Raw genomic sequence first — 15,298 nt, 5'->3', positions numbered from 1 at the left:
TACTCCCTCCTCTATGAATTCTCTCGATTCTACTCACTGCTCCATCTTTATCTCTTGTTGAACATGCTCATACCATCGTAAATGATTTTTTCGTAAATTTATCTTCAATTGGTGCTAAATTTACCTTAAAGTCTAATAATTTTATTTCTTTTTTATATTTTCTCATGTGGGCACACTTCCAATGAAGCTTCGCATTTCTGCTACATAAATTTTTTGGATATATATTGTCTCTGTCGTCTTGGCAAATAGAGCCAAGATATTTAAAAATTTTTTTTTGTTATTTCTCTCACATTTAATTCAATCGTTTGTTCATTCCCTTATTTAAAATGGAATATTTTTGGGCTTCCAAAGAGACAAAGTCTTGCACATAAATTTTTATCGAAAAAGTAATATTTCTCACGGATTAGGGTTTGTTGAGCAACATGCACACTAAATAATATAAAATATGAAAGTTTCACATAGTTTATGAGGGCAAGTGCTATTCAGTGCCTCATTGACTAAAGATATTTTGAAGTCTGAAAAAGTTTTATTGGAATATGTATTTTAAGTTTAAAAAATTAAGTGAGAAAGTGTTAATCACACATGACATGACATATTGTGGTGAATCCTTACGATTGAGGGGGTATCGATGCACTAGTGCACCAGTTATTGACCTGTTCAATTTTTGAACTATCAGATCTTGAGAGAATGATGTGATGATCATTAATCTCTTCATTTTTTAATGAATTAAAATAAAAAATATCATTTCTTCTCAGATTCCTATTTGTATGCTCTCTCAAAATAAAAAATTAGAAAGTAAATAGGAGAGAGATTGATTTCTCCCCAGCACCCCTTGATCAATCACAGAGTTTCACATTGGCAACTGGCCAGTCACACATTTTCTCCCTCTGTCTTTGTCCTTGAGTCTCAAAGAAAGTAAAATAGATGTACGATTCATTGGGGATAGAAAAGGAAACCCGTCACCATGCTTTCTTCTCAGATCAGGCTAGGCCTCTCCAGTTGAGCTGGGCGGCGGGGCCCTGGATAGTTCAATCACAGAGATGGAATAACCGTTGATTTTGAGAGAGTGAATACAAACAAAAGTCATGGAATCGCCGTTGATGGAGCTGGGGAGAAATCAATCAAAGCTCTACAACTATCGAACAATCAACATCCCAGCTGATGGAGCACCACCACAAAACAGAACCAATTCGCATCATCGATTGATTTTGAGAGAGAGTGAAACAAAAGAGAAACCTGAACACATTTGGGATATTCTTGTTAAGCAAATTTTGAGAGAGACAAAATTTATCTTAATTTTTTATTAAGTAAAATAACGACCGTCAGATATGAATCTTCTAATTTGACGGTTGAAAAAGTGAATAAAATTTTAATGGTGCATTAGGTACTCGCCCAATCCGAATCCTTAATCATTGTCCTTAAGAGTGTGTTTGGATTGAGGGATTTGGAGGGGAGGGGAGGAGAGGGCAGGGAAGGGAAGGGAAGGGAAGGGAAGTGATGCAGCGAGGGCAACAACCACAGGCCCAGCTCAACCCAAGCCCAGCAACAAGAGGCCCTAACTAGCCACTAGAAAATCGGTTGTCCAATATTAGGTTTGGCCCACTTATATACTGCAACTTGGAGCCAGTCACCACCGATGTGGGATTATTACCCACACCATGGACTATTCATCCTGCATCATTCCCTCCTGCCAACAGAGAGCATGTCCACGTGCTCCTCCCAGGCCTCGGCCTGCTCAGTACACACGGGCAGGCCCCCGCGGGCTCCGATACCAACTGATGCAGCGAGGGCAACAACCACAGGCCCAGCTCAACCTAAGCCCAGCAACAAGAGGCCCTAACTAGCCACTAGAAAACCGGTTGTCCAATGTTCGGTTTGGCCCACTTATATACTGCAACTTGGAGCCAGTCACCACCGATGTTGGATTACTACCCACACCATGGACTATTCATGTTTGGATAGATAAAAAAAAAAAAAAAGAGAAGAATTTTGATAAAAAATAATGAAATCTTCCCTCCAAATCCATCCCTTTAATTTTTTTTCTAAACTATCCAAACAAGATAATTGGAAGGAAACTCTCTTTTCCTTCTCTTCACTTCCCTCTAAATCCGTCAATCCAAATACACTCTAAGAGGATACCCTTTTATCATATCGAGCTTTCCGGATAATCAATGTGTCACATGATAATTAAGATCAAATGTTGCATTGGATTCAGTGAACAAATCTAAAATTCCTTTAACGAGAAATCGCCAGAACATAGCTAGCTGGCCCCACCAGGCCACCACTTTGTCAAAACATGTCTTTTGCATTGCATCATGCCCAGGTTTCAATGCTTAAACAGGGACATGAAACATTCTTAGCAGACCAAAAGATTAAAATAATAGTGATTAAGGTAAAAGTGAAACTAATTGAATAAAATGAAAAGTTATTGATGCTATGCCATAATAAAGTGTTTCAAAAACCTCGATACATGCATGAATCTGCATCTCTCTTGATAGCAAAGCTCATCAAATCTAATAGAATTCTTTATGCACAGAATGTTAAAGACATAATATATACCACATCTGTAAAGATATAGTCTTTCCGATGATGAGTATATATATATATATGTAAAGCCCACTTCTAAACACCAATTAGGTCTTTTCTCTAGTTTGATAAGTTGGGTTTAACCCACTTGCTAGGTTAGGGAGGAACAAACCGTGCGAGTCCGATATATTCACGAGAACCGAACAATCTAAAACGGACAATATAGTTAGTTGTTTGGGATGTGTATTTCTAATGGAGAAAGTAATCAAAGCAATTAAGCTAGTAATCTATATAATGACAATTATATATATATATTTCCAAGTGCCAATAAAAGTAATTAAATTTGGGTCTAATAAAGTCAAAACCATCTGAGGTATAGCTGGTTTGGGTCCCCCATGAATCCATGACAAGATTAGCGAGAATCCTCACATGATATACTAATTAAACATGGCAAAAGAATGATGCTTTAATTTATTAGCCTACGCAACCTGATTGTAATGAAAACCAAGTACATTTGGTTAATTTATGGTCAGACTCAATGTACCTACGATTAGGGTGAGTAATTACATTCAACTTATTAATAATCATGTCAGCAGATTCGCCTTTAACCAACATTGATGTGACTTTGCCAATATAAACAAACCTTTAAATAGTGGGATTGAGTAAATTAATCATGACTCTAATTAACGATCCTTGTTCATTACAATATTTCTGATATGTTAAGATTACTGGAGCCGCCGGTAGCAAGTTTAACTGCTCACTTCTTTGCAAGTGAGTCATTAGTTGAACACCAATCACATTACATGTAAGGGATCACTCACCCATTAGGTAGTGGATTCGAATCCTACCCCTCCCCAAACTCTGTTTCAAAAAAAAAAAAAATGTTCACTTCTTTTTCTTTTTTCTTTATTTTTAATTGCAAGAGCAAGTGGACAAACCTCCAATTTGTGATATTAATAAATTTTTGTTCTTTTTGGTTTTTATGACAAGTAATCATGAGATTTTGGTCCATATAAACCCTAAACCCTAAGTAATTGGATAGTACAACTCTTATAGGATGGCAATGTTGAAGATGGACGTAAAGCTCGTTTGATTCGTGTATTTGGAGATAAAAATGGAAAGAGAATATCAAAAAAACTATTTTGCTAACATCCTCCTTCCTTGACAATGTTTGAATCACATTTTCATACTATTTTCCTTGCGTTATTAGTTTCTTTAACCATGTTTGGTTAGAGTAAAAAAACTACAGCAAAATAAATTGTTGAAATATCCTTATAATTATATATATTTCAAAATAAAATATTAAACAATTGTGATATAACTTACGATCGTAATTTAAATCAAATTTTGATTTGAGAAAATGTAGCATATACGTATATAATATATTTATAATTTGATGCATAGTAGCCGAGAAAATATATAGGTAAACTCTGGTGAATTGAACTATTTATAGATCTCATTAATTGAATATGAGATATTATCGAAATTATTTGTTTTTCAAAAAGATCATTATAATTATTTAATTAAAAATAAATAAGGTTTCCCAACTCTTAAGGAGAATTCCTCTCTTTTTGGGAGGAAAGGAGAATTCCTCCTTTAGTAGTAATTCATCTTTTCTTGAAATTCTAGATATTAAAGATTTCATCAGCTAAATATAAGAATCATTAACCAAAAGGAAAACTCTTGTTCTTGGTAAATTAGATTCCACAAACCAAACGACACCCAAGAGCCCAACTAACTAAAAAGCCTTAATTAAAGCCATTTCCAAAGTCTAATCTCTAGAATTGTCGTTTAAGCTAGACAAACCAGTGGATCAGCCGGACACTACATAAAAAGCCTTTCGGGCTAGGCTTGGTTGTGATATAATAGGCTCAAATAAACTATTAGACTGATCCTGTACAGCTAAAAAATCTTAATTGGATGCCAAAACCTGGCCCAAACTCAGGTTGTTGATTTATTAAACTAATTAGTGGTTCTTAATTTGTGGGGAATCAAAATCTAATTTTGATTTCTATATTCTCACGACCAATTAACACTAAAATAGAAGAACCAGATGCAGAGGCTTCAACAATGACGATTTTAATTGTTTTTAGTGCTAATCTACTTATTGAGAATCCAAGGCCAGTTTCTCTTTTAGTGTATTTTAATCTCTCTTTTTTTTTTCAAAATTTTGGTACACAATTTCCACAATCGAAAACCCGTATACCATAAATAGCTTAAACAATTTCCTTTTTTAAAATAAGAAATCGATCCAAGACACGGTCATATCAGCATTCGTTCTGCATGGTAAATCCCGAGTAGGTGAGTCCTCTCATTCCTCATGCACCAGACAATCAGAGTAGATGGTGTTGGACAAAGATTTGGTTTTTAGGTCAACATTGTGTTTTTTATGATTGTGTTATGATTGTATGTCAAAATGTGTGTGAGCATGCTTAAGTTAAATATATGCTAAAATGCTAGAGAAAATGATTAACCAAGCTTGTGACTTTAACTTGTTTGGAGTGATTACTTGCATTGTCTTTCATCCTTGATTTAATTTGGTGACAAAATTGCTTGCTCTAGTATATACTACATTTGAGTGTGAATCGTGCTTGTGTGCATTTGACTTATTTCATCATCACATTATATATCACTTGTGATCATTTGCATCATATACACAGCATTGCTTGAATTTAATTAGGTGGATCAATTAGAGACCAAGCTTGTTTGTGTTGTGTTAATTAGACCGTATTTGTTTTAAAGTGAATTTGGGGTTTCTATTTAGAATTTAAGGACACAATTCACCCCTTCTTGTGTACGCATAGATCCCTCAAATTAAATGGTTCTTTTAATCCATGAAAATGGCTATAAAGAAATTCACTTGACATGAAAGTTGAATCCAAGACTCATTGTCTTTGCTAAGAGTTTATCATGACAACTTACCATCAAGACAACCCCTTCGGAGTTAAGATTTTAAAATGTTAATCATTGAAATATGAGATCTTGTTTGGTCTAAAATACATGATTATGTTGTTGGAAATAATGGTGTTTGAAGGTGCATTGTCCAAAAGTGTTAAAATCCAGTGATTCATCGTTAAAATCATTTTCTTCTATTTCAAAGCGGTATGTTAACAAATGATCGAGATTTTAGTTAGATATGATCACAACAAGCCAAAAGAATATAGACTTCGATGCACAAATGTTCCTAATCTCTTTTAGACACGTTTTAAGCCATTGCGCATCAACCAAAGATTGGAAGTGACCGCCTCTTGCACTTTGACAGACAAGTCACTTTCCCACAACCACCTACCATGAGAAATGAGGGATGACAACCAATCGACCTCAAACCATCAATAACATGCAAGAAGCCTACTTTCCAAGAGAGTGGGGGGAGATCCATGTATAATATGCCACAGCAACCTCCTTGAACGAAGCCCATGATATGGATCCATCATCATTGATCCACCCATTTTGAAGACGCGGAGGTTATAGTAGATCAATCTAGGCAAGTAACCTGAGCAGTAAATCAGCAAACACTACCCCATGATTTATCACTTCATGTCATGACAAGATCATGTCTAGTGGATAGGAGAAGATCTACTAAAAAACTCTTGTACTTGTGTACTCAGATCATCAACAATATATGAAACAAGATGCGGAATAAAAATGAATGTGACACCACAGTTTGACGAGGAAAACACAGATGGGAAAAACCTCGTGTCTATAGAACGACTAACCTTGAAGCAATCTATTATAGTGAAATGTAGATTACAAGGAATTACTTAACCTCAATTAAAACCTTAGTACATCTAGATTTAACGTATGCCTCAGCTTAGCAAGAATCCTCCAATGTTGAAGTTGCTTTGGACTCCACCAAAGTCTTCTTGCTTGTGTTGACCTTCAATTGGACTCCACCAACATGAGCCAATTCAGTGCCTTGAACTCTTCATTACTACGGACCTCACCAGCTTCAGATACTAATGTCTGACACTTACTCTTACACACTTACTTTGTGTATTACAAGAACACTCAACAAACTTCGAAACTTAAATCTTCACTTTTGCTCTTAATTGTTTCGATACCAGACTGAGATCCCTTTGGGGCTTTTATACTTCCACTTTTGTATGTGATGTGTCTTCTATTATTCCATACCAATATGTTCAAAGACCAACCTTAACAATCTGAAGATATAACATTTCTCTAGTGTGATTTGTTGAGTCACGATTTGAGATAGAATTTGTTTTATCAAGCAAAACAAGTTTGTTGTATCAAGAACAGTCTATCTTTTATCAATAACCAACTTCTATCCCTTTTGTAGGATTTATCCATTGGATAAATAAATTCTGTGTTTTACAGATAAGATTATCTGTTACTTGACTTCAGAATTCAAACCATATACACAATGTCCGAGCATTTGTCAAGAATGTTAGGATTCCGAATTCTACAATTACCATCATAGATCAAGAGGATTATAAGACGTAGAAGTAGAACTAGAAGATACCCCGCCTCAAATACAAACTCTGGGTCTACAAACTCTATTTCTTTCTTAGCATGACTCTATTCAATCCTTTCAGCCCAGTTTTTACTTTATTCAACTCTCTCTGGCTATTATGTTATTTTAGTTATTATCAATGAAAACCTCAATTCAATACATTCCACTGATGTATTGTTTTTCATCAATTCAATAAAAGAATTTTCATTCCGTTGTTTGTCATTTATCTTTTGCTTCTCTCGTGTGACACTCAATAAATATTAGGTCTTTTTTAGTAAGACGCTCTCGAACCAACAGTTTTCTACTTAAATTGCACATAATACGTCTAGTATCAGGTCATATTGGTGCACAATCCCCTATCAATTCTTTGGACATGGCAACGAGTTCTGACACGCTTGAACCTATGTTTACATCCATCATTTCTATCTCAAAGCGTCAAAAGCGATTGATCTTCTGTCCAGATGAAGAAGAGGCCAACACAATTATTACGCATGTTTATGCCAGTATTTTAAAAATCGGACAGACCAGTTTGACCAGTGAAACCAGGATTGACCCGGAAAAACTGGGCTGACCTGACCGCTCTTTGGAAACTGTCAAATTTAACCATTGATGTCGTTGAACAAAGAAAGTCGTGGGGAGAGGTTTTATAGTTCTAGAAGCAGAGTAATAACAGTGAGATTAGTTTTCAAAATACCATTGTACAATTTTTTAAAATATGTTTATTATTCAGTGAATCCTGGATTGACAAAACTATGGAGACAAACTACGTTATTATCCAACAAAATCTCTAATCTTATTCAAACTATGGAGACAAACTACGTTATTCAAATCTGTTGTGCCAAAAAGAGTATTTTATTACATGGTCAGTCGCAGGTTTTAGAATCTTAAGACTATATATATCGTCATATATGACTCTAATCACAATCATTTTATATTATATTAGATGATATAAATGAAGAAAATATGAGAGAAAATGATTGATTTTATTTTTCATTACCAATGTAATATATATACAACTGATATACATGATTTGTGTGAATTAGATCGCACTATTCTCGGCACTAGTCTTGTTAACAGATGACCTGTGTAACAGCTATACAATATGAACACAATTACTTGACAATATTAGTTGTGATGGAAAGATAATTACAGCCTGTGTATGTGGACTATCCATAATTGGAATGGCAGCTAACTTGGTGCTCTATCATGCCCCCGCAAGCGCAAGAGTCCAGATAGGACACTAAGCTTGGAACGATGAAGGAGAAACTGTCTTCGAGCAAGGGGCTTGGTTAGTGAATCTGCAAGTTGATTAGCAGTTGGCACATGGGATATGCGAAGTGTCTTACGAGCGACTTGCTCACGGACAAAGTGAAAGTCGATGGCGATATGCTTCATTCGAGAATGGAAGACCGGATTGGAGCAAACATACATAGCACCAAGATTGTCACAGTAAATGGTGGGGGGAACCGGTAAGGGAATACCTAGTTCACCAAGCAGATTAGTAAGCCAATTTACCTCAGCAATAGCACTAGCAATGGCACGATATTCGGCCTCAGTGGATGAACGTGCCACGGTGGATTGTTTCCTAGAGCTCCAGCTGACAGGAGTAGAGCCAAGAAATGCGACATAGGCAGATGTGGAGTGACGAGTATCAGCATTACCAGCCCAATCAGCATCAGCAAAGGCATGGAGAGAAAGTGGAGAGCTAGCTGAGATGAAGACACCATAATGGGAGGTACCTTTAAGATATCGAAGGACCCGTTTTACAGCCATCCAGTGCTTTGAAGTCGGACGGTGCATGAATTGAGCTAGCTTATTGACAGCATAATTAACATCTGGTCGAGTAAGAGAAAGATATTGTAATGAACCAAGAACCTGACGATACTCAGTTGGGTCATGGAAGGAAGAGCCATCGTCAAGTAGGAGGGTTTCTGAGGTAGACACAGGAGTGCTGACGGCCTTGGCATCATGCATGTTTGTGCGTTGGAGGAGGTCATTGATGTATTTCTGCTGAGTTAGCAACAAGCCATTCTTTGTCCGAGTGGTCTCAACACCAAGGAAGTAGTGAAGTTTGCCAAGATCTTTTAGAGAAAACCTGGTGGACAGCTTAGTGGTGAAGGAACGAACAATAGAATCATAGTTGCCAGTGATAATAATGTCATCAACATACACTAGGAGGTACATGGTGTAGGGACCGGATATATAGATGAATAGAGAGGCATCACTTCTGGAATTGTGAAAGCCAAAAGCAAGAAGAAATGTCTTCAATTCAGTGTACCATGCACGAGGAGCCTGGCGAAGTCCATAAATTGCTTTATTGAGTTTGCAAACATGTGTGGGATAACGGGAATCAATGAAGCCTTGAGGTTGCTGCATAAAAACACATTCAGAAAGAGTGCCTTGCAAAAAGGCGTTGTTAACATCCAATTGGTGCAAAGTCCATCCATGACTAATAGCAATAGTAAGAACAAGACGTATGGTGGCTGGTTTGACAACAGGACTAAAAGTGTCGTTGAAGTCAATTCCGGGTCGTTGGTGAAAACCTTTGGCCACAAGGCGGGCCTTATACCTAGCAATGGAACCATCTGGATTTCTTTTAATTCTATACACCCATTTACACCCAACAACATTTTGTGTGGCGGAAGAAGGAACAAGAGACCAGGTTTGATTTTTTTGTAGAGCCAAAAATTCATCTTGCATGGCTTCACGCCAATGATGGTGTTTTTGTGCTTGGGTAAAGGAGGTAGGTTCACTGGATAGAATTGGTTTGGTGGAAGAAGGAGAGGTTTTGGTGAAAAGAGTGAAGGGTTTCTTAGGTTTGAAGATATTATTTTGAGCCCGAGTGACCATACGTGGAAGTGGAGAAGGTGTTTGGGAAGGAGAGATGGTAGGTGTGGTGGGTGGGTGTTGAGGATGGGGCGAGTCAGGTGAGGTATTTGGGTGTGATGTTTGTGAGCAAGTATGTTGAGCTGGAGCAGTGGCATGTAAAGGTGACATATCAGGAATAGAAGGAGAGGTTAAAGAAGGAAAACTCACCTGTTGTGGAAGTGAATCTGCGGCATCTTGGACAGTTGGTGGAGTCGAAACAACCTGCTGAGTACCATCCATGGAAAGTGATGAGTTAGAAGGATTGAGAGAGCGTGGAAGATTTTCTGGTAAGGTAAATGTCGAAGCAGCAGAGTCATGAGGAGAGTTAGAGGTGATAGTGGGGGAACCAGATTGATGACATGTAAACTTGGAGAGAAAATGTGAAAAATTTTTGTTAGTGAGACACAAATCGGGAAAGGATTTATCTTTGTAAGGAAATATGTGTTCCATGAAAACAACATGTCGTGAAAGAAAGATTCGATTGGAGGATATATCAATACATATATGCGAATGATGAGAAATGGAGAAACCAAGATACACACAAGGACGAGAGCGAGGTTCAAGTTTGTGACTGTTATAAGGACGAAGCCAAGGGTAACAAAGACAACCAAATACACGAAGCGAGGCGTAGGTTGCTTTTTGGCCGACTAGTTTGTGATATGGTGTATCTTGGTGAAGAGTTGGAGTGGGCATTCGATTTATAAGATATACCGCACTTTGGAAGGCATGAGACCAAAACTTTAGAGGTAGGGCAGCATTATGTAATAGGGTAAGTCCGGTTTCAACAATATGGCGATGTTTGCGTTCAGCGGAACCAACGTGTTCAGGTGTATAAGGGGGTGAGGTGAGATGCTGAATGCCGTGAGTGGCAAGAAGAGGTGTTAGGGCCTTGTATTCTCCACCGCCATCAGTATACAATGTTTTGATGTTAGTGGTGAAGTAATTCTTGATGAGAGTATGGAATTTTTCAAAAACGTGGAACACATCTGATTTGTGTTTTAGGGGATAAAGCCAAGTGTATTTGGTAAAGTAATCAATAAAAATAACATAAAACCGAAAATTACCAAATGAAGTTATAGGAGCAGGGCCCCAAACATCTGAGTAAACCACATCAAAGGGATGATTACATTGAATGGTAGAATTGTGAAATGACAGTTTGTGACTTTTGTTACATAAACAAGAGTCACAGAATTTATTTGCAGAATCAGAAACAGAAAGATTGTTACTAGCTAAGAGATGTCGCTGGATTGAAGGAGAGGGATGGCCAAGACGCTGATGCCACAACTGAGAAGAGAGAGCAATGGATGTAGAGGGAGATGAAATGCCTCTGGTTGTTGAGGAAGGCCACTCGTACAGGTTGTGCCTACTCCGGCCTTTCACCAAGGATGCCCCCGTATTCAAATCCTTCACAAGGAAAAAAGTAGGAAAGAATTCAATAGAGGTATTATTTTGCTTGCAAAATTGGGAAACAGAGATGAGATTTTTTCTTATCAAGGGTGCACACAAAACATTGTTTAATGTAAATGTAGCATTAGGCGAATTAATGGAAGAAGAGCCAGTGTGAGTAATAGAGATTCCTTTACCATTGCCAACGACCACATTCTCATTGCCAACATACTTGGAGTGCATAGACAAGTTATCAAGATCAGATGTAATGTGGTGTGTAGCGCCAGAGTCTAGGAACCAGTTGTCTGAAGAGTTGTTTGAGTCACCCGAAGCTAGGTTTGCTTGAGGTGGAGGGACTGATGAACCAGATTGTCCACTTGAACGACATGTCTTAGCAATATGACCCGGCTTATCACACAGTTGGCAAACAGTCCATGACCGATTTTGATTGCCATGGAAAGAGTTTGAGTGCCAGGAAGGAGAAAAAGAATCAAATGAGTAAGTGTTCATACCTCGCCCATGTGGATTTAACATAGAGTTAGATCTAAAAGGTTGTCCAGGTGGATTGTAATGTGAGCGAGAGTTTGATGTGTAGTAATCCCCACGTCCAGAATTAGCTGTATGGTAGCCTCCACGACGACCTGCTCTACCACCACGGTAGCCACCTCTTCCACTACGACCTTTGTAGGCTGTCTGAGCAGTAATTGGAACCTCGTCGTCCTTGTGTTCCCCATGATTGCGTATCAACTCCTCATCAAGGAGCTTATCATAGAGATCTTCAAAAGTCATTGGACTATCACGGACACGAACGGCCGCTGTAAGTTCTTTAAATTCATCGGCAAGACCATTTAGTGCATACGACATGATTTGGGCGTCATTCAAGGGGTGCCCAATTAGTGCTAGTTCATCGGCTAGACTCTTGATTCTGCTCATGTATTCAGCCACAGACTTTCCTTCCTTCTTATTTGTCATGAGGGAGGACATAATAGATAGCATTCGCGTGTTAGAACGATTTGCGAAGCTTGCTGCTAATTTGTTCCATGCATCTGTAGAGGTTTTGCAGCTATTGATAGTTGGACCAATGGTACTGTGTACCGTGGCCTGAAGGCCGAGAATAATGAGTCGATCCTGACGACTCCATGAAATGTGTCCAGGATCTGTTTGTGGTGGACATGGAAAGGTTCCATCCACATAGCCTAGAAGTCCATAGCCAAAGAGAAGGTTGGTCATTTCGGATTTCCAAGAGGCATAATTGCCACCATTTTTGACAAGCTTGAATGGAATCTGAGAAGAAGCATTAAGAGAAATCAGACTTCCATTTGTAGAGATTAGGTTGCTGGAAGATGCAATAGTGGTACCAGGTGCTAGAGGAGGATCCATATTGAAAAGAAGAAGAGACGAACTGAATGAAAATGGTAGAAGAAAGAAGATTGATCGGACTCTATTCAAAATAGAGAGGCTTCGATACCATGAAGAAAATATGAGAGAAAATGATTGATTTTATTTTTCATTACCAATGTAATATATATACAACTGATATACATGATTTGTGTGAATTAGATCGCACTATTCTCGGCACTAGTCTTGTTAACAGATGACCTGTGTAACAGCTATACAATATGAACACAATTACTTGACAATATTAGTTGTGATGGAAAGATAATTACAGCCTGTGTATGTGGACTATCCATAATTGGAATGGCAGCTAACTTGGTGCTCTATCAATAAATACCATACCCTGTCACACAAACTAACGGAAAACAAATTAATCAAACTTACATGGATAAAGAAGCTCAACAAGCAGGGAAAGAGCAGGAAAGGGGAGAAGAAGTTCGTTACCGGGGAGTTAGGAGGAGGCCGTGGGGGAAATACGCGGCGGAGATTCGAGACCCCACGAGGCAGGGTGCCCGTTTGTGGCTAGGGACGTTCAACACGGCTGAGGAGGCGGCTCGAGCTTACGATAGAACTGCATTTAGTCTAAGAGGTCATCTTGCAATACTCAATTTTCCGAACGAGTATTATTCTCAACTCCCAGACTCTCCTCAGCCTCGTCCTAATTTTTCGCCGGCAGGTGGTGGTAGCAATAGAGAGAGTTTTGAGCAGCTGGGAAGTTCGTCGTCGAGTGGTGGACGAGGAAAGCAAGTGTTCGAGTTCGAGTACTTGGATGACAAAGTGTTGGAGGAACTTCTTGAACCAGAAGAGGAAAAAAGGAAGAAGTAATGAAGGACATGGCAATTCCTTCTCGATCTTTTATGTCTTTGTGGGATTATGTAGTCGAGTTTACACATGTTAGCTTGAACGTCCAGCCTAGCTGGTAGAGTTGCTTCATTACAAAGAATTAAGAGGTCACAGACTCACAAGTTAGTTAATTTATTTGGTATTTTATTGGGAAAGAAAACTAAATTTCAGTCAATGAATAACCCTAATTTCTTACTCCCATTTTAACCCCCATCCATCTAAAGTGTTGGACGTTTATAAAGAAGTGTGAAGAGATTATTTTCATTAACGTTACTGAACTAGTTACAGTCCTATATATTGCAGAGATCAAAGACTACTTGAGGAAGATGACAGAGTAAAGCTGCTGTACAGAGTTAACGTCTACTGACACAAATAGATCCGTTTGAGACAAACGGATACATTTTAACTTAATGGGCCTAAAGACATAAGAAACATAACTTATCAAGTTGGGCCTTGTTTGGGCTTAGTAGCTATAGCCTTAATATCCTCCCGCAAGATTGGTGGCCCTTCAGTAACACCAATCTTGGTACGAAGATCTTGAAAACGACGACGTAATAGCGATTTAGTAAGTAGATCTGCTAATTGAGTTTCAGTGGGAATTTTTCGAACACGAAGATGACCAGAGTTCACCAGAGATCGAACAAAGTGAATATCAACACCGAGATGCTTCATCCGAGAGTGTAACACAGGATTGAGGCTGAGATTGGTGGCCCCTTGATTATCACAATGAATGGTTGGAGATGATGAGACATGCCAGTGAAGTTCACGGAGAAGGTGCTTGAGCCAAATAACTTCTGAGGCAGTGGCCGCCAGGGCACGATACTCTGCTTCGGTAGACGAACGGGCAATGGCACGCTGTTTTTGGGAGTGCCAGGAGATTGGAGTCTTGCCGAGAAACACAATGTAGGCAGACGTTGAGGATCTATCATCCGGGTTTCCAGCCCAATCAGAGTCTGAATAGGCTTGCAGATGAGAAACTGAGGGGTTTGGTAATCCATGATGCAATTCAGAATAAGCTTGTAGGTGTGATGCGGGAGAGTGAGCAATAGTGATGCCATAATTGATAGTGCCTTTGAGATATCGGAGGAGCCGTTTGAGTAAAGACCAATGTGTGTCCGTGGGTTTGTTCATGAACTGAGCAAGCCTATTTACCAAAAAACTGATGTCTGGTCGGGTCAGACTAAGGTATTGAAGACTCCCAATAAGTTGGCGGTATGTAGTAGGATCAGATAAGGGGGTGCCGTCGTTGACACTTGTTGTAAAGTGAGATGGAAGCGGAGTGTGTACTGGTTTGGCGCCGTCCATATCAACGCGTTCCAGAATGTCACGAACATATTTACGCTGAGAAAGGAACAACCCTGCACTATTAGGAGTAACTTCAACACCTAAAAAATATGAAAGATCACCAAGTTCTTTAAGAGAAAACTGAGCGGCAAGAGCTTTGGTGATCCTGTGAAGCAAAGAAACATCAGAACTGGTAAGAATTAAGTCGTCAACATAAACTAAGATATACATCACATGGGAAGATGTTTTGAAGATAAACAGAGAAGGGTCAGTAACAGAATTGGAGAAACCCAAAGAGATCGGACTTTTACTCAACGCATTATACCATTCACGGGGAGCTTGTTTTAGTCCATAAATAGATTTACGTAATTTGCATAAATAATTTGGGCGAGAGGAGTCCTCAAAGCCCTGAGGTTGGCGCATATAAACCGTTTCTTGTAACACACCATTGAGAAAGGCATTATTCACATCAAGATGGTGAAGTGGCCATTTTTGAGAAACTGCTATTGCAAGAACAGTACGAAT

At 38.7% G+C, this 15,298-nt stretch overlaps 1 protein-coding gene across 1 annotated transcript; it reads left to right on the top strand.

Moving 5' to 3' along the window:
- Window positions 1–13,030: 13,030 nt before the first annotated feature.
- On the top strand, window positions 13,031–13,550 carry LOC120012985 (ethylene-responsive transcription factor ERF098-like). The gene has a single exon (XM_038864613.1). The coding sequence runs from the start codon at window positions 13,031–13,033 to the stop codon at window positions 13,469–13,471; it is 441 nt and encodes a 146-aa protein (XP_038720541.1). The 3' UTR covers window positions 13,472–13,550.
- The last annotated feature ends 1,748 nt before the right edge of the window (window positions 13,551–15,298 follow it).

The sequence above is a fragment of the Tripterygium wilfordii genome, chromosome 1, assembly GCF_013401445.1.
Source record: "Tripterygium wilfordii isolate XIE 37 chromosome 1, ASM1340144v1, whole genome shotgun sequence".
NCBI lineage: Eukaryota > Viridiplantae > Streptophyta > Magnoliopsida > Celastrales > Celastraceae > Tripterygium > Tripterygium wilfordii.
This window is presented reverse-complemented; position numbering and strand designations above follow the sequence as displayed.